The 25684-nt window shown below is 38.3% G+C and overlaps 1 protein-coding gene and 1 non-coding gene across 7 annotated transcripts in view; both read left to right on the plus strand.

The window, feature by feature from the left end:
- FCHO2 (FCH and mu domain containing endocytic adaptor 2) overlaps positions 1–25684 on the plus strand; it is a 138321-nt gene that overhangs the window by 24063 nt on the left and 88574 nt on the right. For 4 of the 6 annotated variants that reach the window (XM_085013800.1, XM_085013798.1, XM_021084438.2 and 1 more), the window contains 3 exons: positions 6687–6761; positions 11515–11656; positions 11748–11900. In XM_085013800.1, the coding sequence (XP_084869926.1) occupies positions 6687–6761; positions 11515–11656; positions 11748–11900 (370 nt within the window). The remainder of the gene's footprint in view (positions 1–6686; positions 6762–11514; positions 11657–11747; positions 11901–25684) is intronic. The other 2 variants (XM_085013799.1, XM_085013796.1) reach the window with 1 other exon arrangement.
- LOC146405575 (small nucleolar RNA SNORA21) lies at positions 7039–7175 on the plus strand. Its single transcript, XR_014839248.1, has one exon. It is a non-coding gene; the product is annotated as a small nucleolar RNA SNORA21 (small nucleolar RNA).

Consider the following 25684-nt stretch of genomic DNA (forward strand, 5'->3'; position numbering starts at 1 on the left):
ATAGAATTCTAGTTAGTAGATTTTTTTTCCCCCCATACTCACACCATGCAGAAGTTCCTGGGCCTGGGCTTGGACCTGTACCACAGCAGTGACCTGAGTCACAATAGTGAGAACCTTAACCCACTGAGCCACCAGAGAACTCCCTAGGTGGTAGATTTTTTAAAGTCATTTTTTAAGAGCAGTTTTAGATTTACAACAAAATTGACAGGAAGATATAGAGATTTCCCATATTTCCTCTGCCCCCCTCCCCGACATGCTTAGCCTCCCCCATTATTAACATTGCTCACTAGAATAGTACTTTTTTAAAAACCAGGGATGAGCCTACAGGAATTCCCATTATGATTCAGTAGGTTGAGAACCTGACAAGTATTCATGAGGATGTGGGTTCGATCCCTGGTCTTGCTCAATGGGTTAAGGATCTGGCGTTGCTGTGAGCTGCAGTGTAAGTTGCAGACATGGCTTGGATCTGGCGTTACTGTGGTTGTGGCATAGGCCGGCAGCTGCAGCTCCGATTCAACCCCTAGCCTGGGATCTTCCAAATGCCTAGAGCATGGACCTAAAAAGAAAAAAAAAAAAAAAAAGAGGATGAACCTTTACTGCTACATCATCATCACCCACAATCCAAGGTTTACCAGGGGTTCACTCTTTGTGTTGTACATTCTATGGGTTGGTCAAATGTGTGATGACATATCCATCTTTATAATATTATGCACAGTATTTTCACTGCCTTAGAATCTGCTGTGCTCTGTTTTAATGTCCCCATAGTTTTGCCATTTCTAGAATATCATCTAGTTGACCCTTAAACAGCTCAGGGGTTAGGGGTGCCAGCCCTCAGTGCAGTGGAATAGCTTCATATAACTTTATGGTGGGCACTTCATATCTGAAGTTCTGCATCCACGGATTCTGCCAACTATAGATCATGTAGTACTGTATTATGTATTTAGTGAAAAAAATCTGTGTATAAGTAGACCCACACAGTTAAAACCTGTGCTGCTCTAAAGTCAACTGTAGTTAGAATCATACAGTATGTAATAGCATTTTCACGTTGGCTTCTTCCACTTAGTAATATGCTGAATAATATTCCACTGTTTGGATGTGAATTATTTATCCATTAGTGTACCAGAGGACATCTTGGTTGCTTTTGAGTTTTGGCAGTTATGTATAAAGTTACTATAAACATCTTTGGGATTTTTGATATGGGAATATGTTTTTTTTATTATTACTCAATGAATTTATTACATTTATAGTTGTACAGTGATCATCCCTATCCAGTTTTATAGGAGTTCCATCCCACAACCCCAGTGCATTCCCCCACCCCCCGAATTGTGTCCTCTGGAAACAGTAAGTTTTTCAAAGTCTGTGAGTCAGCATCTGTTCTGCAAAGAAGTTCATTGTGTCCTTTTTTCAGATTCCACATGTCAATGAAAGCATTTGATGTTGTTGTCTCATTGTCTGACTGACTTCACTCAGCATGATAATTTCTAGGTCCATCCATGTTGGTAAAAATGCTGGTATTTCGTTCATTTTAATGGCTGAGTAATACTCTGTTGTGTATATGTACCACATCTTCTTGATCCACTCCTCTGTGGATGGACATAAAGGTTGTTTCCATGTCTTGGCTATTGTATATAGTGCTGCAGTGAACATTGGAGTACATGTGTCTTTTAGAGTCATGGTTTTCTCTGGACAGATGCCCAGGAGTGGGATTGCTGGATCAAATGGTAGTTTTAGTTTTCTGAGGAATCTCCATACTGTTTTCCACAGTGGTTGCACCAATTTATGATCCCACCAACAGTGTACTAGGGTTCCTTTTTCTCCACACCCTCTCCAGCACTTATTGTTCGTAGACTTTTTGATGATTGCCATTCTGGCTGGTGTAAGGTGGTACCTCACAGTAGTTTTGATTTGCATTTCTCTAATAATGAGTGATGTTGAACATCTGTTCATGTGTTTTTTGGCCATCCATATGTCTTCTTTGGAGAATTGTCTGTTTAGATCTTCTGCCCATTTTTTGATGGGGTTGTTTGCTTTTTTGTCATTGAGCTGCAGAAGGTGTTTATAAATTTTGGAGATTAATCCCTTGTCAGTCGATTCATTTGCAAAGATTTTCTCCCATTCTGTGGATTGTCTTTTCATTTTGTTTAGGGTTTCCTTTGCTGTGCAGAAACTTTTCAGTTTGATTAGGTCCCATTTGTTTATTTTTGTTTTTACTGTCATTACTCTAAGGTGGATCTGAGAAGATGTTGGGAATACGTTTTTAACCCCTTTGAGTAGATAGCAAAGAATACAGTTACTAGATTATAGGGTAAGAGTATGTTTAGTTTTGTAAAAATTGCCAAACTGTCTCCCAAAGTGGCTGTATCATTTTGCATTCTCACCGTCAATGAATGAGAATTTCTGTTGCTCCACATCCACACTGGTATTTGGTGTTGTCAGTGTTCCTGATTTTGGCCATTCCAGTAGGTATGTAGTGGTATCTTACTTTAATTTACATTTCCCTGATGACATATGATGTGGAACATCTTTTCATATGCTTATCTGCCATCTTTATGTCGTCTTTGGTGAAGTGTCTTAAAGTCTTTGGCCCATTTTTTTTTTTTTTTTTGGCCCATTTTTTAATCAGGTTGGTTGTTTTCTTATTGTTGAATTTTAGGAGTTCTGTTTATATTTGGGATAACATTTCTTTTCCTCATGCATCTTTTGCAGATAGTTTCTCCCAGTTTGTGGCTTGTCCTCTTACTTTCTGGACCTCGTCTTTCACAGAGTGGAAGTTTTTAATTTTAATGAGTCCAGCTCATCAATTATTTCTTTCATAAGTCACTTCTGTAGTGTGGTATCTAAAAAGACATCACCACACCCAAGGTTACAAGGTTATCTAAGTTTTTTCTTATGTTATCTTTCAGGAATTTTTTTTTTTTTTTTTTTTTTTTTTTTGCTTTTTGGCTTTTTGCCTTTTCTAGAGCTGCTCCCTTGGCATATGGAGGTTCCCAGGCTAGGGAAACCACAGCAACAAGGGATTTGAGCCGAGTCTGCCATCTACACCATAGCTCATGGCAATGCCGGATCCTTAACCCACTGATCAAGGCCAGGGATTGAACCTGCAACCTCATGGTTCCTATTCTGGTCATTAACTACTGTGCCACTATGGGAACTCCTCTTTTAGGAGTTTTACCGTTTTGTGTTTTTTTTTTTTTTTTTTTTTGTCTTTTTTTTGTCTTTTTGCTATTTCTTGGGCCGCTCCTGCAGCATATGGAGGTTCCCAGGCTAGGGGTTGAATCGGAGCTGTAGCCACTGGCCTATGCCAGAGCCACAGCAACTCGGGATCCGAGCCACGACTGCAACCTACACCACAGCTCATGGCAACGCCGGATCCTTAACCCACTGAGCAAGGCCAGGGATCAAACCCACAACCTCATGGTTCCTAGTCGGATTCGTTAACCACTGCGCCACGACGGGAACTCCCCGTTTTGTGTTTTGTTAGGTTTAAAAAATCTTGAAAGATTATTGCCTTATCTACGGTTGAAATGTTAGCTATCAGTCTACAGTCTAATTATTTTTTCTTCCAAGGTAGTATTTGGTGAGGGGAGGGTTTAGCTGCTTGTAAGTTTTTCTTTTCGTCTTTGACTTCTGACAGTTTTACTATGATGTGACCAAGAGTATATATTTTTTTATTGGTTCTCTTAGGGTTTGTTGGGCTACTTGGACCTGTTGTTTGGTGTCCTTTGTCAGTTTTGGAAAGTTCCCTATCATGATCTTTGCAGATATTTCTTATGAGCCATTCTTTCTTTACACATAGGTTAGACTTTTTGCTTTGTCCTTTGTCTTTTATTTATTTTCTCTGTTTTCCATTCTTTTTTGTTTCTCTGAGCTTTATTCCAGAAGAGATTCTTCTCACCTCTCTCTACTAATTCTCACTGCTCATTGAATCTGAAGTTAAACCCTATCCATTGAGATATTAATTTTGGGAGTTGTATTTCTCAGATACAGGATTATATATTTTTTTTTCAAATTTGCTGTGTTCCCCCCCCCCCTTTTTTTTGTCTTTTTAGGGCTGCACCCTCAGCATATGGAGGTTCCCAGGCTGGGGGTTGAATCAGAGCTGCAGCTGCTGGCCTACACCACAGCCACAGCAACATGGATCCGAGCTGTGTCTGTAACCTACACCACAGCTCACAGCAATGCCGGATCCCACTGAGAGAGACCAGGGATCAAACTCACGTCCTCACAGATGCTAGTGGGGTTCATTAACCACTGAGCCACGATGGGAGTTCCCCTGCTTCCTCCACTTTTAAAAAATGATTTCTAGTTCTCCAGTGAAATTCTTTTTTTTTTTTTACCTTTTATTTATTTATTTTTCTGCTGTACAGTGTGGTGACCCAGTTACACATACATGTATACATTCTTTTTTCTCACATTATCATGCTCCATCATAAATGACTAGACATAGTTCCCAGTGCTATCCAGTGGAAGTCTTGATTTAATCTTTTGGGTCCTTGAACATAATACATAAACTCTAAAGTCTAAGCTTTATAATCTCAGCTGTTTGAAACATTGTTAATTTGTTTCCACTGTTTTTGTTGTTGTTGTTGTTCATTTTGTCTTGTTTCCTTATGGACCTAGTGGTTTTATGATTGTGTATAAGACAGCCATGCAGAATCCAATATCAGAGTTTGAAAAGATGTGATTTGCAATTTTTGAGGGCTTGCCTCCTTGTGGCTCATCCTTAACTCCTTATATCCTTACTCTTCAAGTCTCAATTAAAGGATATGGGATTTCCTATGCTTCTTACCTTTGGCAAGTCTGAAGCTAGTTTTGTCTCCCTAACTTTGTGAGACTCTGCTCTACTTCTCAGTCGCAGCTGCCTCTTCTCTATGCCCTCAAGGGAAAAGCTGTCCTACATATCTGACTCTCTTCTCTGGATATCCTTGTTTTGGTTCTTGGCCTATTGATTCTTAACTGCCTCTTTAGTTCCCTGATGTCTTTTAGTCACACCACCCCTCACCTCCACCCCTCCAGCCTTTTCTAGTTTTCTCATTGGAAGGTTTTTGTATCAATTTACTCTTACTGGAAATTGAACCATTTTTTTCCCTTGCTGTTAACTTACTTATTGAGATATTTCTATATTAACTTTTAAAAAATTATCAAAGTACTACCATTGTAATACAGTATATGAAAAAGACAGAAAAGGTTAAAGGAGCAGATAAAAGGCATAGTACCATCAGTGAGAGGCAGTTAACTGGTGCTAATTCCTATTTGTTAAAGAGCTGGGTTTTGGGGCCGTTGGGATTGGGGAAATGAGCTTAGTTTGGATATTCTGAGTCTGAGGCGATTAAGATATATAGGGAGTTATGTTTGAAGCATTTAGATATTAAACAGATGTTTTGATGTGCAAGAGCAGTGTGCAGATCTAGATTTGGAAATTAAAAACAATTTTAGTTGAACCTATCAAAGTAAGTGAAAGGTAGTGGTGGTTGCAGATTGTTTTACTGTTAAGGGTGACACAGATTGAGAAGGGACAGGGTAATTTTGGGAAGGATAAGATAGGACCTTTGTAGCACTAAGAGGGCCAAGACAGTGCCATATTTTTCATTTGTATATTATGTGCCTATGGGAAAATTTTTAAAATTCCATATTTAATGGTTTTGGTTAAAAATTTTTTTTTTTTTTTCAGGGCCACACCTATGGCACGTGAACGTTCCCAGGCTAGGGTTTGAATTGGAGCTGCGGCTCCTGGCCTATGCCACAGCCACAGCAACGTGGAATCCAAGCTGTATCTGTCACTTACATTGCAGCTTGCAGCAACACTGGATTTAAATTTTTAAAAAAATCTTAAAAAATTTTTTTAAGCCTAAAATTCTGTATTCTGAATAGCAGCTATATTAAAACACAGTATTCTAGCATGAAATACTTGTTTTAGATCTAATCACAATCCAGATTAAGTCCTGAAGTCCAGGTTCTCAGGCTTGCTAATAATTTGTATTTAGTTTTGTGCAAATGACTATCATCAATCTCTTGTTCTATTAAATATCCATAATAATGAAATTACAATGTTAAAGAATAATAAAACTATATTAAGTATACCAAGTAAATAACACAAATGACTTTCCTACTGAATTAGTTTATAGAGAGAATACAAGGAGCAGTGCTTTTGTATTTCCTGTTCACATAAGCATTGGTACTAAAGAGTGACTTCACTAAAGTTTTTTTTTGGTGGTGTAAATTATTTTAGTTCTGTATCACACTAGATTTTTTTTTTTTTTTGTCTTGGGCCACACCCACGGCAAATGGAGATTCCCAGGCTAGGGGTCTAATTAGAGCTGTAGCCTCCGGCCTATGACAGAGCCACAGCAACTTGGGATCTGAGCCGTGTCTGCGACCTACACCACAGCTCACGGCAACGCCAGATCCTTAACCCACTGAGCAAGGGCAGGGATCGAACCTGCAGCCTCATGGTTCCTAGTCAGATTCGTTAACCACTGAGCCACATCGGGAACTTCCAGACTAGTTCTTTAAGTAGATGTGCACAAAGGGCATTTAAAGATAGGCCAGAAATTCCTGACCACAAACCATTTAGTATATACTTTGAGGTGTCTTTTTGTTTCTATAGTTGTAACTGTATTTTGATATTTTTTGCTGTGTGTTTGGTAATTAAACAAGAGCTGTAATATGGAAATTTGATTTAACAGAGCTACAATAGAAGAGGCATACTCCAGGTCAATGACAAAACTAGCAAAATCTGCAAGCAATTATTCACAACTTGGGTGAGTTAATGATTTCTTTGAAGAACTCTTTCAGTGTGTTGATTTAGGCAAAGATCTTGAGAATTTTAGGTCCCCCTTAAGGGTATAATAGTTCATAAATATGATAGTATATAATGTATTTGTTTAAAATATGTCTATATATGAATATATTCTTGACTTGATAGAAAATATAATTGAACTTGCTAAATCAGTTTATGCAAAGTAAATGAAACATTTTCCCCCTTTATTAAACTCAGTCATTCAGTAGTATAATTTGAGATTATAAATTTTATGTGTTCCCCTTTCTAAAAGCACTCAGAGGGGCTTTCAATAATGACCCACTGAGCTGTCAAGAAAGGGCAGAGTGAAAACACTACTTTTGGGTGAAGCGGCAGCATGTTGTGTTGTTTTGCTTCAATTGGTAGTGTACCAAGGTGAGGAAAAAAAAAAAGCTGACTACAGTGGTTCAGGTTGCTGTGGAGTTACAGGTTCAATCCTCTTGCCCAGCGCCAGCTGTGGCTTAGGTTACAGTTGTGACTCAGATTCAATCCCTGGCCCAGGAACTCCAGTGGGGATGTGGAGGTGCAACCATTAAAAAAAAAAACAAACAAAACCGAACATTATAACAAAACTTTTACAAGCCAGTAATGAACTAGGAACAAAGAATTTAGAAATAAATGTAACCAGTGACCAAATAAATAAATAAATGTTATGTGTTACGCACATTATTGTGGTTTTCTGTAATTTCATTTAAATTCCGTTGAACAGTGATCTTTAAAAGCTCACTGAAATTATTACTGAAATGGTTAAAATGCATTAAAATGTTGCTTATGATTTTATTGACTATCCTTAAATCTTTTAAAAGTATGTGCTCAGAAAATGTGTTCTTTGAAAAGTGAATGAATATTATTAATAACTGTATTTAAAATGAGATGTGCTTATAGTCATACTCTAACTCTGGAAAGCCGTAATTATATGATTTGCATAATAACAACTCTGGAAGGAATACTTAATCTGACTTAATTAAAAATTGGGGAGATGTTAATATATATATTTTTTGTCTTTGTTTTTAGGGCCACACACGCAGCATATGGAGGTTCCCAGGCTAGGGGTTGGAGCTACAGCTGCTGGCCTATGCCATAGCCACAGCAATGGGGGATCTGAGCTGTATCTGCGACCTATACCACAGCTCATAGCAACACTGCATCTTTAACTCACTGAGCAAGGCCAGGTATTGAACCTGAGTCATCATTGATACTAGTTGGTTCTGGTTCGTTAACCACCGGGCCATCCAGGGGAAAACTGGGGAGATGTTACATTTTAACTAAGATTTAAAAATGATTAACATGTATAAAGTGGTTTTTTTGTTTCTTTTTTTGTTTTGTTTTTAGGGCCACACCCACGGCATATGGAAATTCCCAGGCTAGGGACTGAATTGGAGCCATAGGCAACTGCCTTTGCCACAGCAACACTGGATCCTAGCTGCATCTTCAAACTACACTGCAGCTCATGGCAATGCTGGATCCTCAACCCACTGAATGGGGCTAGGGATTGAACCCGCATACTCATGGATGTTAGCTGACCATATTGGGAACTCCTAAAGATTTTTTTTACAATGATATTTAGTAAAAGATTCTGCTGTATCTGAGACTCTGATGAATCTGTGAATCCCCTGAAATTTTATGTAAGATTTTGATTAGGTATTGTTTCATGATTCTGGTGAAGAGGGTCTATACCAGTTATCAGATTCACAGATGGCTCTGTGATATAAAAAACTGGTTAAGAATGACTTTTAAGAAAGTATTCTCTAGTGTAGTTGAATGAGTTTAAACAAAAGTCTTATTATTTTGTGGCTCAGATAAAGAGGAGTTGGACTTTTACTTCATCCTTAGGGTGGTGACACTGTTTATATAAATGCTAAAACCACAACCAAGAAGATCTTCTGTAGCTCTGTACCAGCAAGGAAGCCTAGAGAACTACCACCTTTTTCACCTACAGGAGAATGAAGTCTTTAGTTGATGGCTATTTTTTTTTTTTTCCTCCCAGTTGTCCTCCAATCCTTCCTTCCTCCAATACAACCTTGTTCTTTTTTCTATATCTCTTCTCACTTTTCTGACAGCCTCCTGTTTCTTACTCCTCCATGTAGACATGTGTCTTCTAGAACATAATTTCTTTATTGACCACAGTAGAAGGTCCAGAAAGTAGCTGGAATAACAGAAGCTAGCTCTAAACCATTTGGCCATGGTTTTAATATAGGAGTGTTTACTTTATTTTTAGTTACTAGGTAGAAGATAGAAAAAAAAATAGGTGTTTCCTTATAATAGATTTACTGATAATATTTCTGTCTTTGGAATGTGTACTTTATTTTTTGTGTTATTGTTGTCCCTTATTGTTTACTGATGCATTTCAGACAAGAAATTGAATTTAATCTTTGTATATTGTTGCATTTAAACATATTTTGGATTTGTCAGTTTACTTTCTTAGTGCTTATTTATTATACATTAATGTGTATTGATTCCCTTGCTCAGTGGGTTAAGGATCCAGTGTTGCCATGAGCTGTGGTGTAGGTGACAGATGCGGCTTGGATCCTGCATTGCTGTGGCTGTGGTGTAGGCCGGTGGCTGTAGCTCTGATTTGACCCCTAGCCTGAGAACTTCCGTATACCTTGGGTATGGCCCTAAAAAGATGACAACAACAACAACAAATCCAAAAGAAAAAAAAAAAAAGAAATATTGAAATTCCTCAAAAAAAGCTGTATTTAAAGAAATCTTATGTTGAACTTCCCTTTTAGAGTAAATAAACCTTAGGATACTTTTCAGGTGTTCTTTTCCCCTCTGGAAATTTTCCATCTAACTATTTGCCAGATTTAGTGCTGATTAGGTTTTAAAAGTGTGAGGTAAGATCTAATCAGAATAGTCCTAAGTATTTTAATTATCTTCTTTGAACTTTTTTGTTATTGCTTAAAATGATTGTTGTCAGTTAGCTTTCCTACTGGGTAGGAAATGCAGTAATTGGCACAGAGTACATATTAGGGACATTTCTTTCTTTACCCTCTTGCCTTAGTGATCGTTGTTGCTGTTTGTTTTGTTTTTATCACAGAGTAAAGCAAATGCTGTTGAAAATATCTGAGGACTTACCTGAGAAAAGCTAAGATACAATTGTCCTTATGTCATTCTCTATTGACTTAGTTTAAACTAACCTTTGACATCCTGAGTATTATCCAAGTTATAATAATGTGGTAATTCTTGATGGTAATTGAACTTCCTGAAAATGTTAAGTTCTTGATGTTGAGAAAAAGTGGTAGAAAAGTACCTTCTGTACCAAGTATAGTAGAAAGGGGATTCTCTTAATGTTTGCTGAAGTTCGCAGATAAAATCTGAAACAAAGTTTCCTGTAGCAGTTTTATTTATTTATTTATTTATTTATTTATTTATTTATTTATTTAGGGTTAGGGCTGCACTTGTAGCTTATGGGAGTTCCTAGGCTAGTGGTTGAATCAGAGCTGCAGTGCTGACCTATACCACAGCCATGGCAACACAGGCTTCCAGGCGCATCTGCCACTTAAACTGCAGCTTCTGACAATGCCAGATCCTTAACCCACTTAGTGAGGCCAAGGATTGAGCTGTGCTGTCTGTGCTCAGAACATTGAGTAGGTCTCCCTGTGCTGTACAGTAGGTCCCTGTTAGTCATCTACCCTATATATAGCAGTGCACATGTGCCAACCCCATTCTCCCAATTTATCAATTTATTCCTCCTGAAGAATAAACATTTATTTATTTATTTATTTATTTATTTATTTATTGATTGATTGATTGATTGTCTTTTTAGAGCCACACGCATGGCATATGGAGGTTCTCAGGCTAGGGGTCGAATTGGAGCTGCAGCTGCCAGCCTAAGCCACAGCCATGGCAGTGCCAGATCAGGCATTGCCAGATCCATGCTGCATCCAAGACCTGCACTGCAGCTTGTGGCATCTCTGGATCCTTAACCCAATGAGTGAGGCCAGGGATTGAACATGTATCCTCATGGATACTAGTTGGATTCTTAACCCCCTGAACCACAGTGGGAACTCCCTCCTTTATATTTGATGAAGCATTTTAAATGGAACATTAAGAAGTCTGAAATTGAGATTTGATAATAAGTTAGTTCTAGGCAATAGACAATGATTAGAAAGGCTTCTGATACAAATCTAAATAACCAGATCAACTCAGTAAATGACATGATATAATTAAGAGAGGGTCATGGCTAGACCTGTAATATGAGTTAACTCATTTCTGTGTATATGGATCTGAAAATATTTTATTTTTAAAATTTTTATTTATTTATTTATTTTGTCTTTTCTAGGACCGCACCTGCGGCATATGGAGGTTCCCAGGCTAGGGGTCTAATCGGAGCTACAGCTGCCAGCCTATGCCAGAGCCACAGCAACGCGGGATCCAAGCCATGTCTGCAACCTACACCACAGCTCATGGCAATGCCAGATCCTTAACCCACTGAGTAAGGCCAGGGATCGAACCTGCAACTTCATGGTTCCTAGTCGGATTCATTAACTGCTGGCCAGGACGACAGGGAACTGCCTGAAAATATTTTAAATAATTAGCCAAGGATTAAGAAAATCAAGGTCAGAGTGTCAGCCATTTCATTTGTGATTTATTTTAATCTCATCTTTTGCTTAATTAAAATTGCTGATTATGACATTATTTTCCTTGGTTTTATTTTGCAGCTTTTTTTTTTTTCCTTTTAGTAAATTCTTCCCATGTTTTCTTTTCTTTAGAACATTTGCACCAGTGTGGGATGTGTTCAAAACATCTACAGAGAAATTAGCAAACTGTCACTTGGATCTTGTAAGAAAATTACAAGAATTAATAAAAGAAGTTCAGAAGTATGGAGAAGAACAAGTAAAATCACATAAAAAGGTATCAGTTTTTTCTTATTAAAGGATTGACTGGTCAGATTTTGAATGCTTGGTAGTTCTGTCATTTTGATGAATCATTTCATACCAAACAGACTAAAGAAGAAGTTGCAGGAACTCTGGAAGCTGTTCAAACCATTCAGAGCATAACTCAGGCCCTCCAGAAATCCAAGGAAAATTACAATGCCAAGTGTGTAGAACAGGAACGTTTGAAAAAGGAAGGAGCTACACAAAGGGAAATAGAAAAGGTAATAGTAATAAAAATGTGTCTGTGGTTTCAAAGCATTTTCAAATATGAGACTGCATTTAATCTTCAAACACTTAATAATAATCTTATATTAAAGATGAGGTCGCTGTGCTTCTGGCTTCTGAGTGTTAGTGATTTACCTAAGTGAAGCAAAAGTAGGTTTGCAGAATATGTCGTGTGTGGTAAATAGATTAGCAAATACACAAAAAGGAATGATTTCTTTGTTAGTAATACATTTACGGATATTTTTACTTTTGTTTTTTTAATTTATTATTTTTTTGGTATAATTTTTTTTCTATTATAATTTACAATGTACTGTAAACTTCTGCTGTGCAGCAAAGTGACATTCTTTTTCTTACATTATCCTCCATCATGTTCCATCACAAGTGACTAGATACAGTTCCCTTGCTATACAGCAGGATCTCCTTGCTTATCTGCTCCAAATGTAATAGTTTGCATCTGCTAACCCCAGACTCCCATGCACCCCTGCAGGATATTTTTAAAAGATAATTGATGAGGTATGGCTTGGTATAAGAAATAATAATGAGGTTAAAAATTTTTGAAGCAAGGCCTTGGTATATTTAGAAAGGCAATAGATATTTGAGGGTAAGCTTTAAATATATGTTGTGGGTGATTTATTGCTGACTCTGAGCACATGTATGTAGTATTGTGGTGAACCACAACCCTTTCCCCAACTCTCATTTTAATTGAAAGTAGATTTTTTTTTTTCTCCCCTTTTAAAACAGGTTAACCATCCACTTGTTTCATGTGGTATATATCATTTAGGAACCAGCCATAGGGAGTGATAATTTTTAAAGCTTTGTAGAGTATTTGAAGTATCCAGTAAAAAAAAAAAAAAAAGCAAATTTCATCTTTATTGCAATTATAATAATTATAAAAGTATACATATTTGGGTAAAAATTAGAAGAGAATACAGGAAAATCAAAACAGTCGATGGAATTAGGGGTAATATGTTTCCTTTAGTGTTTTGTACAATAAATAAAAATTGAGAGAAGGTAAAAGATGAGGCACAGTAAGTTCGTGATATTAAAACATTCTTCATTCCAGACATAGCAGTTATCAATAAACTGTAAAAAGGAAAAATAAAATAACTTGGTCCAAAAAGAAGACTATTATCTTTGTGAACCAGACATAGGGAAACCCAGAGGGGAATGTTTAGATTGGTTATGCAGCCTTGTTGGACCTAAGGTCCTAAGTTAAGCAGCGGTATTTAGCTTTTGTGTATTAAAGACATCTAAATATTCCCCATTTGAGATGAAGCACAAGGATCCCCATTCACTTTGTGAAGCCATTAGTAGTTAAAAAATAAAATTCAAACAAACAAACAAAAAAACCCCAAAAAAACCTGAGACTGCTGAGGGGCCAAAACATTTGTGGAAGTTGGAGCCTTAAAGACACCGTTCTAATTAGCAGTCAGGCCAAAGAACCAATTCATTACGTTTTTGATCATATCCCCAATATTCTTCCAGGGAAGTATTCAAAAGCTACCATTATAAGACTGATAATAAACTGGGGTCCTGGAGGGCTGGCAGGAGATAACCTGAAAACTGCTAGATGGGGATATGTGTACAGAAAGAATAGATGGTAACACAATTCTAGGAGGCGGTGTTTACTTTGTATTCTATAGAACTTTCCAGCAGCACTGATGGAGAGAGGAGGGGCAGGGGACAAGAAACCTCTCACCTGAAATGAGCTAAGAGCCAAAAATCTAGAGCATATCTTAAGAAAATCTAATACAGGTTTCCCCTGCTATCCAACAGTAGAGGGTTTCTGTGAAACCTTTTAAAGCCAGAGTGGTATAAGCAGAGAAGCAGTTACCTTAGAACACATTTTGTTAATGACCACACACAGAATAAGATAAAGAGAAAATGCTCACAGACACAGTTCAAAGCTATGGAGGCTGATGCTGAGATGCTTATTGTAGGTTCTGGGAGGGAGCTTGGTGGCAACACTCTCACTATTGTCAGAGTGTGCTCTACCTCTAATGGCTCCTGCAAAACAAATGCTGAATGCTATTTTTACTTTTCACCTTTTTTTTTGGATCTTTTTAGGGCCGTACCAGCATATGGAGGTTCCCAGGCTAGGGGTCAAATCAGAGCTGTAGCTGCCAGTCTGTGCCACAGCCATAGCAACACGGGATCTGAACCGAGTCTGCAACCTACACCACAGCTCACAGCAATGCTGGATCCTTAATCCACTGAGTGAGGCCAGGGATTAAACCTGTGTCCTCATGGATGCTAGTCAGGTTTGTTTCCACTGAGCCATGCCAAGAACTCCACTTTTCACCTTTTTTGTAAAAGTGAAAAATCTTTGGATTTTTTTCAGTTAATGAAAATAGGTGCTAATGTAATTCTTTTGTAAAACCAAAGTGACATAAAGCAAACTTTTGAAAAGGAGAGGATATTTCTACTAAGACAGATGGTAATAAATTGAATAATTAGAGTAAGTATTTGCTCCAAATAAAATTTAATTTTATAAAGCAGATAATAAAAAACATGTGTGTTAAGGATGTTCAGAGATATAAATGAATATAAACTTAAAAGAGGTATAATGAAACATGATCTAGTAAGTGAGAAAACAGCTAGTTAGAAGACTTATGATGAAATATGTGGTTATCGAAAATTTAAAAAAAATTGTCATTGAAGACATTACCTCTGTGGTACAGTGGGTTAATGACCCAGCTTGTCTCTGCAATGTTGCCAGTTCCATCCCTGGCCCCGTGCAGTGGGTTAAGGATCTGGTATTGCTGCAGCTGTGGCTTAGGTGGCATCTCTGGTTCAGATTTGATCCCCAGCGTGGGAACTTTGTTATGCCATCAGTGCAGCTGAAAAAGAAAGAAAAAAAATAAGTAGAGAAGACAAACTTTAGACTTGTCTTTAGTCTTTAAAGAAAGACTGAGTTTGGAAGGTAATACTAAGGAAACTCTCCCAGAACATAGTGCATAGAAGTAAAGGTTACCAAGATATATCTGCTGTGGATTTCAGAAGAAAAAAATGGAGAGGATAGTAGACAGGTACTATTTGAAGAGTTAACAGATCAGAATTTTTCAGTATTAAAGAAATTCAGAAGTTCTCAGATTGAAAGTACATTGTTGGTATTAAGAAGGTTAAATCGGAGTTCCTGTCGTGGCACAGTGTAAACGAATCGAGCTAGGACCCATAAGGTTTCGGGTTCGATCTCTGGCCTTGCTCAGACTTAAACATCCGGCATTGCTGTGAGCTGTGATGTAGGTTGCAGACTCAGCTTGGATCCTGCGTTGCTATGGCTGTGAAGTAAGCTGGCAGCTATGGCTCCAATTCAACCCCTAGCCTGGGAACCTCCATCTGCTGCAGGTGTGGCCCTAAAAAGTAAAATAAAAAAAAGGAGGTTAAATAAAGGTAAATTCAGACTAAGACACCAGAGAAAAAGAAAATATTAAAAGCTATCAGGTCTATCTTTTGCCTCATATTTCTGAAATCAGAATGCATCTTCAATTGACGCTATCAGTTGAGTCACTGTGGGTAAGGTGGCATTTGTGGTGTGGTTTCACTGCTCCTGTGACCTTGGTTGTTACATACCTGGTGGCATGATTGGACAACTGCAACGCTTTGATGTTTCAATTAACAGACCACTTTAAGATGATTTGATTTGTTTTTGTTTTTGCTTTTTAGGGTGGAACCTGCAGCATATGGAAATTCCCAGGCAAGGTGTTGAATTGGAATTGCAGCTGCCGGCCTATACCACAGCCACAGCAACTGAGGATCCTTAACCCACTGAGTGAGGCCAGGGATCGAACTCAAATCCTCATGGATACTGCTTGGGTTCCTAACCGGCTAAGCCACAACGGGAACTCCCTAAGACCATTTGAGGAAGGAATAGTTCTGATTGTTGTGTGAAAACCTTTTGTTGAGATCTGGTAAGATCAAGAAAATGTGGGCAACCAGTGTTTGGAAGAAGATTTGGAGATAATAGTGAAGCATTTTAAGAAATGCTCCATTGGGAGTTGCCCTTGTGGTGCAGTAGAAACGAATCCAACTAGTAACCATGAGGATGTGGGTTTGATCCCTGGCCTTGCCCAGTGGGTTAAGGATCTGGTTGCCATGAGCTGTAGTGTAGGTTGCAGACATGGCTCGGATCCAGCATTATTGCAGCTGTGGAGTAGGCAGTCAGCTACAGCACTGATTTGACCCCTAGCTTGGGAACTTCCATATGTCACAGGTTTCACCCTAAAAAGCCAAAAAAAAAAAAAAAAAAAAAAAAGAAATGCTCTGTCAATAATTCTCTTGGCGACATTGAAGGTAATATTATGTGGGGAAAAAACATGAGCTGTGGTGTAGGTCACAGATGTGGCGTGGCTGTGGCTGTGGCCGGCAGCTGCAGCTCCGATTCGACCCCTAGCCTGGGGACCTGCATATGCTGTGGGTGTGGCCCTAAAAAGCAAAAAAAAAAAAAAAAAGAGAGAATAGAAGTATAGTCTAAATCTTCTAAATCAGCAAAAAGAAGAGGAAAGGGTGCTTTTTTCTAATTGTTCTGCTCAGTGATATTTTTGCTTGTGATACTAAGTGTGTAGTAGGTCTCTGATTTATATATATTGAAATGCAAGTCTAATTATAATTTATTTGTAATAATTTATTCATGTTAATTAAAAAGCCTATAATAGCTTTTTAATTAACATGAATGTAGATTTATTTTTTATTTTTATTTTCTTTTTATGGCTGCATGTGCGGCATATAGAAGCTCCTGGAGCTAGGGGTCGAATCAGAGCTGCAGCTGCCTGTCTGCATCATAGCCATGACAACCTGGGATTCGAGCTGCATCTGCGACCTGTGCCCCAGCTTTCAGCAACAACCAGTCCTTCACCCACTGAACGAGGCCAGGGATTGAACCTGCATCCTCAGAGATCCTAGTCAGGTTCTTAATCTGCTGAGCCACAATTGGAACTCCTAGTTTGTGTGTTTTTTGTTTTAATCATAGATCTTTCAACCATTTTTCCTTTGGTGAACTTGAAAACATAAATACTAATTGGCTATTATGACATGGTGTGCTGCTCATCTTTGTTCCAAAGCCTTATTTTTATAAAGCACCATTTAGAACTTGCTCATATTTGTGGACTGTGATTAAGTACTTTTTTATATGTATATATTTGATTCATTGGATTTTACTGTAAAAATCATAGACACTTAAATATTTCTGTTAGTATATCTATATATAGTACATAATTATACTGTATTCTGTTGGTATAACAGTAATGTATCTGTTTATAAATATGTATTTATAATGATAAGGAAATTAATAAAATGTAGAATTTATTTCATTATCAATAGGTAATTGATTAAAGTTAAAAGTCTTTTATTTATGAGAAGAAATGTAGCTCTTGCTTTTAAAGCATAATTTCCTCATTTGAGAACAGCTGCTCTGGCTTCCCTTTTAATAATGACTTTACAAAAGTGGTCAAGTTTGTTATTACTGGGACATTTAGTTTCTGAGATTCTACTCTAAGAATTCTATAGTTTTACTAAGCAGATGCATTATTTAAAAAGTCATTTTGACTTAACTGAGTATTGCTGTATAGTTGTTTCCTGTGGGAGATAATTATTGCTTTCAAAAAATATAGGTATTTCCAGTACAAATACATTCTAAAATTGTCTCTCTGTCCTTATATGGGATACCCTTAGTTTTCTTTCAATTTATTTTTGTCATTACTTTATGCCTTTTTTTTTCTATTTTTGTCCTTAAAATACTTTGTGAGTCAGTAAACTCTTAAAAAATTATCCCTTTATTAATAACTAGTACTACTTTTGTCAGTTTTCTAAGATGCTTCTTTAAGTTGGTATGTAATTTCCTTATTCTGACATATTATTTTTACCTTTAAAGAGTGAGAGCTGATACAAAAAAATTCATTAGAACTTGTTAAGGGTATCTTCTTTCTTCTTTTCTTATAAGTGAGAAACCTTTGTATTGTCTATCCATGATACAGCATATGTGTTTACTTGGAAAAATAATCTTTATAGCAAAATATTATTTGAACTTTTCCTCTTTATTAATATAATAAAATTGATAGTTTATTTTAAATACAGGCTACAGAAATCAGTTCTTGCCTGTTTTAAATGGTTTATTCAAATATTTTATGACTACTGGATTATGAATTTGTGTGCTATAGTAAATAAATGTTTTAGTTTCTACCATGTGCCTATCATAATGCTAGATGTTATATAGATTAAAAAGGCTAAATTATTATCTTCTATCTTCAAGAAGCTGCCTTCTTTTGGGGAAGCTAAGACTTATTGAATAGTGCAGAAATGAGGCTATAGAGAAAAGTTTTAATGGTAAATACAGGAGCTCCCATCGTGGCTCAGTGGTTAGCGAATCCAACTAGGAACCATGAGGTTGAGGGTTCGATCCCTGGCCTTGCTCAGTGGGTTAAAGATCCGGTGTTGCCATGAGTTGTGGTGTAGGTTGCAAATGTGGCTGGGATCCCGAGTAGCTATGGCTCTGGCATGGGCTGGTGGCTATGTCTTTGATTAGACCCCTAGCCTGGGAATCTCCATATGCCATGGGAGCTGCCCTAGAAAAGGCAAAAAGACAAAAAAAAAAAAAAAAAAAAAAAAAGGTAAATAGAGAAGGTGAATTTTTTTTTTTTTTTTTTTTTTTTTTTTTGTCTTTTGTCTTTTCAGGGCTGCACCCGCAGCATGTGGAGGTTCCCAGGCTAGGGGTCTAATAGTAGCTGAAGCCGCTGGCCTCCGCCACAGCCACAGCAACACCGGATCCGAGCCACGTCTGCAACCTACACCACAGCTCACGGCAATGCCGGATCCTTAACTCGCTGAGTGAGGCCAGGGATCGAACCCACAACCTCATGGTTCCTAGTTGGATTTGATAACCACTGAGTCATGATGGGAACTCTGGAAGGGGAATTGTTTTGTGTAAAACCTCTGAAAAAACAGGAAAGATCTCATGAAATAAATTACTTTTAAAAGGGTGGATGTAATCATTGTATTTGGGGGGACTTTCACATTTTTTATGTATTTCCTTTCAGATTGCAGATATTTCTAGGAGTGATCACAGTTCATGGCCTTATCAATAGTTGACAAATTATAAGGCAAAAATATGAAAAAATTTACAATTTTTTATTATAGTTGATTTATAGTGTTTTGTCAATTTCTGCTGTACAGCAAAGTGACTCAGTTATACATACATACATATATATATTCACACACACACACATTCTTTTTCTCATATATCTTCCATCACATTCCGTCACAACTGTTTGGATATAGTTCCCTTTGCTTTACAGCAGGATCTCATTGCTTATCCACTCCAGATACAATAGTTTGCATCTACTAACCCCAAACTACCAGTCCATCCCACTCCCACCTTGGCAACCACAAGTCTGTTCTCTATGTCCATGAGTTTGTTTCTATTCTGTAGATAGGTTCATTTGTGCCATATTTTAGATTACACATATAATGTAGTGATATCACATGGTATTTGTATTCTCTTTCTGACTTGCTTCACTTAGCATGAGAATCTCTAGTTCCATCCTTGTACCCGCAAGTGGCATTATTTTGTCCTTTTTTATGGCCAAGTAGTATTCCATTGTGTATATATACCACATCTTCTTAATCCATTCATCTGTTGATGGACATTTAGGTTTTTTCCATGTCTTGGTTGTTGTGAATAGTGCTGCAGTGAACATAAGAGTTCCTATATCTTTTTCAAGGAAAATTTTGTCTGGATATATGCCCAAGAGTGGGATTGCTAGGTCATATGGTAGTTCTATATTTCCTTTTCTGAGGTACTTCCATACTATTTTCTCTCTCTCTTTTTTTTTTTTTTTGGTCTTTTTGCTATTTCCGCGTCATATGGAAGTTTCCAGGCTAGGGGTCAAATTGGAGCTGTAGCCCCCGGCCTGCACCAGAGTCACAGCAACACAGGATCCAAGCCGCGTCTGCAACCTACACCACAGCTCACAGCAACGCCGGATCGTTAAACCACTGAGCAAGGGCAGGAACCTAACCTGCAACCTCATGGTTCCTAGTCGGATTCGTTAACCACTGCGCCACGATGGGAACTCCAATACTATTTTCTGTAGTGACTGCACCAGTTCACATTTCCAGCAACAATGTAGGAGGGTTCCCTTTTCTCCACACCCTCTCAAGCATTTGTTACTTGACTTGTTAATGATGGCCTTTCTGACTGGTGTGAGGTGGTACCTCATAGTAGTTTTGAATTGAATTTCTCTAATAATTAGTGATGTTGAGCATTTTTTCATGTGCCTGTTGGCCGTCTGTATGTCTTCTTTGGAGAAATATCTATTTAGGTCTTTGCCCATTTTTCAGTTGAGTTGTTTTGCTGTCTAGTTGTGTGAGTTGTTTGTATATTTTGGAGATTAAGCCCTATTGGCTGCATCATTTGCAATTATTTTCTCCCATTCTGTAGGTTGACTTTTTTTTTTTTTTTATGATTTCCTCTGCTGTGCAAAAGCTTGTAAGTTTAAGTCCCATTGGTTTATTGTTTTCATTACTCTTGCCTTGGGAGACTGACCTAAGAAAACATTTGTATGGTTGATGTCAGAGAATGTTTTGCCTATGTTCTCTTCTAGGAGTTTTATTGTGACTTATTGTATGTTTAAGTCTTTAAGCCATTTTGAATTTATTTTTGTGCATGGGGTGATGTTGTGTTCTAGTTTCATTGATTTACATGCAGCTGTCCAGTTTTGCCAGCACCACTTGCTGAAGAGATTGTCTTTTTCCCATTTTATATTCTTGCCTTTTTTTTTATTACTCAATGAATTTATTACATTTATAGTTGTACCATGATCATCACAATTTTAGAGGATTTCCATCCCACAACCCCAGCACATCCCCCCATTTTCTTCCTTTGTCAAAAGTTAATTAACCTCAGGTGTCTGGGTTTATTTCTGGGTTCTCTGTTCTGTTCCATTGGTCAGTATGTCTGTTTTTGTACCAGTACCACACTGTCTTGATCACTGTAGCTTTGTAATATCTTCTGAGGTCTGGGAGAGTTATGCCTCCTGCTTGGTTTTTGTTTTTGTTTTTCCCCCTTCAAGATTGCTGTGGCAATTCAGGGTCTTTTATGGCTCCACATACAATTTTGGATTGTTCTAGTTTTGTAAAAAATATCATGGGTAATTTCATAGGGATTACATTAAATCTGTAGACCACTTTAGGTAGTATGACTATTTTATTTATTTATTTATTTTTATCTTTTTTTTTTAGGGCCGTACCTGCAGCATGTGAGGTTCCCAGGCTAGGGGTTGAATCAGAGCTACAGCTGCTGGCCTATGCCACAGCCACAGCAATGCCAGATCCAGGCTGAGTCTACAATCTACACCACAGCTCTTGGCAATGCTGGATCCTTAATCCACTAAGCGAGGCCAGGGATCAAACCTGCAACCTCACAGTTCCTAGTCAGATTTGTTAACCAGTGAGTCACGATGGGAACTCCTTGGGTGTGATTATAAGAGGTACTGTATTTTTATATTCCTTTTTTTTTTTTTTTTTTTTGTCTTTTGTCTTTTTTTGTTGTTGTTATTGTTGCTATCTCTTGGTTCTTGGGCCGCTCCCTCGGCATATGGAGGTTCCCAGGCTAGGGGTTGAATCGGAGCTGTAGCCACCGGCCTATGCCAGAGCCACAGCAACGCGGGATCCGAGCCGCGTCTGCAACCTACACCACAGCTCACGGCAACGCCGGATCGTTAACCCACTGAGCAAGGGCAGGGATCGAACCCGCAACCTCATGGTTCCTAGTCGGATTCGTTAACCACTGCGCCACGACGGGAACTCCTATATTCCTTTTCTAATATTTCATTGTCAGTATACAGAAATGCAACCAATTACTGAATGTTAATCTTGTATCCTGCTACTTTGCTAAATTCATGGATCAGTTCGAGTGATTTTTCTATGGATTCCTTAGGGTTTTCTATATATACTATCATGTCAACTGCATAGAGTGACAGTTTTACCTCTTCTCTTCCAACTTGGATACCTTTTCTTTTTCCTTTTTTTTTTTTTTTTGGTCTTTTTAGGGCTGCACTCATGGCACATGGAAGTTCCCTGGCTAGGGGTCGAATTGGGGCTGTATCTGCTGGCCTACATCAGAGCCACAGCAACACTAGATCCAAGCTGCACATGTGACCTACACCACCACTTATGGCCACGCTGGATCCTTAACCCACTGAGCGAGGCCAGGATGGAACCTGTGTCCTCATGATTACTAGTCAGATTTCGTTTCCACTGAGCCACGATGGGAACTCCCCATGGATACCTTTTATTTCTTTTGCATGTCTGACTGCTGTGGCTAGGACTTCCAATACTATGTTGAATAAAAGTGGTGATAGTAGGCATCCTTGTCTTGTTCCAGATTTTAGTGAAAGGCTTTCAGCTTCTCTCCACTGAGTATTATATTAGCTGTGGGTTTGTCGTCAATGGTTTTTATCATGTTATGTCCCCTCTATACCCACTTTGCTAAGAGTTTTTGTCATGAATGGATGTTGGATTTTGTCAAATGCTTTTTCTGCATCTATTGAGATGATCATGTGGTTTTTGACTTTTATTTTGTAAATATGGTGTATGACATTGATTAGTGTATGTTGAACCATCCTTGTGGACTTTGGACAAATCCCACTGGGTGGTGTATGATCTTTCTTATGTGTTGCTGGAGTCAGTTGACTAAAATTTTGTTGAGAATTTTTGTGTCTATATTCATCAAAGATATTGGCCTGTAGTTTTCTTTTTTTGTAGTATCTTTTTCTGGTATTGGTATTAGGGTGATGGTGGCTTCATAGAATGTCTTTGTGGTTTTTTTGCCTTTTTGTCTTTTTAGGTCCACTCCCACAGCATATGGAAGTTCCCAGGCTAGGGGTTGAATCGGAGCTGCAGCTGCCGGCCTATGCCACAGCCACAGCAATGCCAGATCCAGGCTGAGTCTACAATCTACACCACAGCTCTTGGCAATGCTGGATCCTTAATCCACTAAGCGAGGCCAGGGATCAAACCCGCAACCTCATGGTTCCTAATCAGATTCATTTCCGCTGCCCCATGACAGGAACTCCTTTTTTTGTTTATTTTTATTTTTATTTCTTAGTTTACTTATTTTTTTCATGGAATATCTTTGGAATTGTTCCTTCTTCAGTGTTTTGGAAAAGTTTAAGAGGGATGTGCATAAGTTCTTCTTTGGTAGAATTTGCTTGTGAAGCCATCTGGTCCTGGACTTTTGTTTTTTATTACATGTTCAATTTCATTTCTAGTGATCAGTCTGTTCAGTTGGTGTAGTTCTTTCTGATTCAGTTTTGGTGTGCTCTACGTCTAGAAAGTTGTCTCTTTCCTCAACATTGTTAAATTTGCTGGTATATAATTGTTCATAGTATTCTCTTTTTTTGTTGTCGTTTTTTTGTTGTTGTTTTTTTGCCTTTTCTAGGGCCGCTTCCTCAACATATGGAGGTTCCCAGGCTAGGGGTCTAATCGGTCACGTCTGCATCGTACACCACAGCTCGTGATAATGCTGGATGCTTAACCCACTGAGCGAGGCCAGGAATTGAACCTGCAACCTCATGGTTCCTAGTCAGATTCGTTTCCACTGCGCCACGATGGGAACTCCTGTTCTTCTTTTTCTAATTCTTGTAGGTGGTGGGTTTAGTTGTCAATTTGAGATTTTTTCTTCTTTCTTGAGGAAGGCCTGTATTGCTGTGAACTTCCCTCTAAACACTGCTTTTGAGGCATCCCATAGATTTTGAATGGTTGTGTTTTCATTATTATTTGTCTCGAGGTGTTTTTTAATTTCCGTTTTGATTTCCTTGTTGACCCATGATCTACTTCTTCTCGATTCAGTTTTGTTGGGCTGTGTGTCTCTAGAAAGCTGTCTATTTTTTTCCCTTTTAGAACTTAAGACTATATCTTGCTACTCTCTTCTGGCCTGTAATGTTTCTATAGAGAAATCAGCTGATAGCCTAATGGGGGGTCCCCTTATAATTAACTCTTTGTTTTTATCTTGCTGCCTTTAGAATCCTCTGCTTATCTTTAACATTTGCCGTTTTGTTATAATATGTCTTGGTGTGGGTCTGTTTGGGTTCAGGTTGTTTGGGGCCCTCTGTGCTATCTAAATCTGTTTCCTTTAGATTTGGAAAGTTTTCAGCCATAATTTCTTCAAATATATTTTCAATCCTCTTTTTCTTCTCCTTCTGGAATCTCTGTTATGTTTAGATTGGTCTGCTTTATATTATTCCATAGATCTCTTATATTGCTTTCACGTTTTTTCATTTGGTTTTCTGTCTGCTGTCCTGATTGGGTGATTTCCATTATTCTATCTTCTTTTTTTTTTTTTTTTTTGTCTTTTTGTCTTTTGTTGTTGTTGTTGTTGTTGCTATTTCTTGGGCCGCTCCCACGGCATATGGAGGTTCCCAGGCTAGGGGTTGAATCGGAGCTGTAGCCACCGGCCTACGCCAGAGCCACAGCAACTCGGGATCCGAGCCGCGTCTGCAACCTACACCACAGCTCACGGCAACGCCGGATTGTTAACCCACTGAGCAAGGGCAGGGACCGAACCCGCAACCTCATGGTTCCTAGTCGGATTCGTTAACCACTGCGCCACGACGGGAACTCCTATTCTATCTTCTAAGTCACTTATTTGTTCCTCTGCCTTGTTCATTCTGCTTATCAGTGCCTTTAACTTAGATTGTATCTCTGCAAATGAATTTTCTAATTTTTCTTTTTTTTTTCATATTTCATGAATTTAATAGGGTTTTCATGATTTTTTTTTTATTTTCCCACTGTACAGCAAGGGGGTCAGGTTATCCTTACATGTATACATTACAATTACATTTTTTCCCCCACCCTTTGTTCTGTTGCAACATGAGTATCTAGACATAGTTCTCAATGCTATTCAGCAGGATCTCCTTGTAAATCTATTCTAAGTTGTGTCTGATAAGCCCAAGCTCCTGATCCCTCCGAATTTTCTAATTTTTCTTAGCTCCTTCTTTTATTTTCTAGTTCCTTTCAAAAATAATCTGCATTACTGTTCATATCCACTCTTAATTCCTTTGGTATTTTCACTGTCTCCTTTTTGAATTTGGTGTCTGTTAGGCTGCAGAGGTCTGTTTCATTGTTTGCTTCTTCAGGGGAATTCTCCTGTTTTTTAACTTGTAATGGTTTCTGAGCTTATTCATTTAGCTTATATTTTTCTTATTCTTTGAGTTTATTTTTTTTTTATTTATTTTTGTTGTTGTTGTTGTTGTTGTTGTTGTTGTTGTTATTGTTGCTATTTCTTGGGCCGCTCCCGCGGCATATGGAGGTTCCCAGGCTAGGGGTCGAATCGGAGCTGTAGCCACCAGCCTACGCCAGAGCCACAGCAATGCGGGATCCGAGCCGTGTCTGCAACCTACACCACAGCTCATGGCAACGCCGGATCGTTAACCCACTGAGCAAGGGCAGGGACCGAACCTGCAACCTCATGGTTCCTAGTCGGATTCGTTAACCACTGTGCCACGACGGGAACTCCTTATTCTTTGAGTTTAGAGAGAACAATTGTTGTAGTCTTAGAGTGCTATTTATATGCAAGAGCCCCCCTGGGTAGTTTGTGAATATATATATATATATATATATATATATATATATATATATATTTTTTTTTTTTTTTTTTTTTTTTTTGGTTGGAGGGCTGCTTTTGGTTTGGATGCTTGCTATCTCTTTCCTCGGTGTGTGCAGACTGTTATGCCCTTGAGAGGAGGTGTGCTGGTGTAAGGCCTGTGTTTGCTTCCAAGAAGATGGA

The sequence above is a fragment of the Sus scrofa genome, chromosome 2 (genome assembly GCF_054392235.1).
Source record: "Sus scrofa isolate SSC_HxYL_T2T_F1_AM1 chromosome 2, Sscrofa_HxYL_maternal_Yorkshire_Landrace_v2.0, whole genome shotgun sequence".
In the NCBI taxonomy this organism is placed as follows: domain Eukaryota; kingdom Metazoa; phylum Chordata; class Mammalia; order Artiodactyla; family Suidae; genus Sus; species Sus scrofa.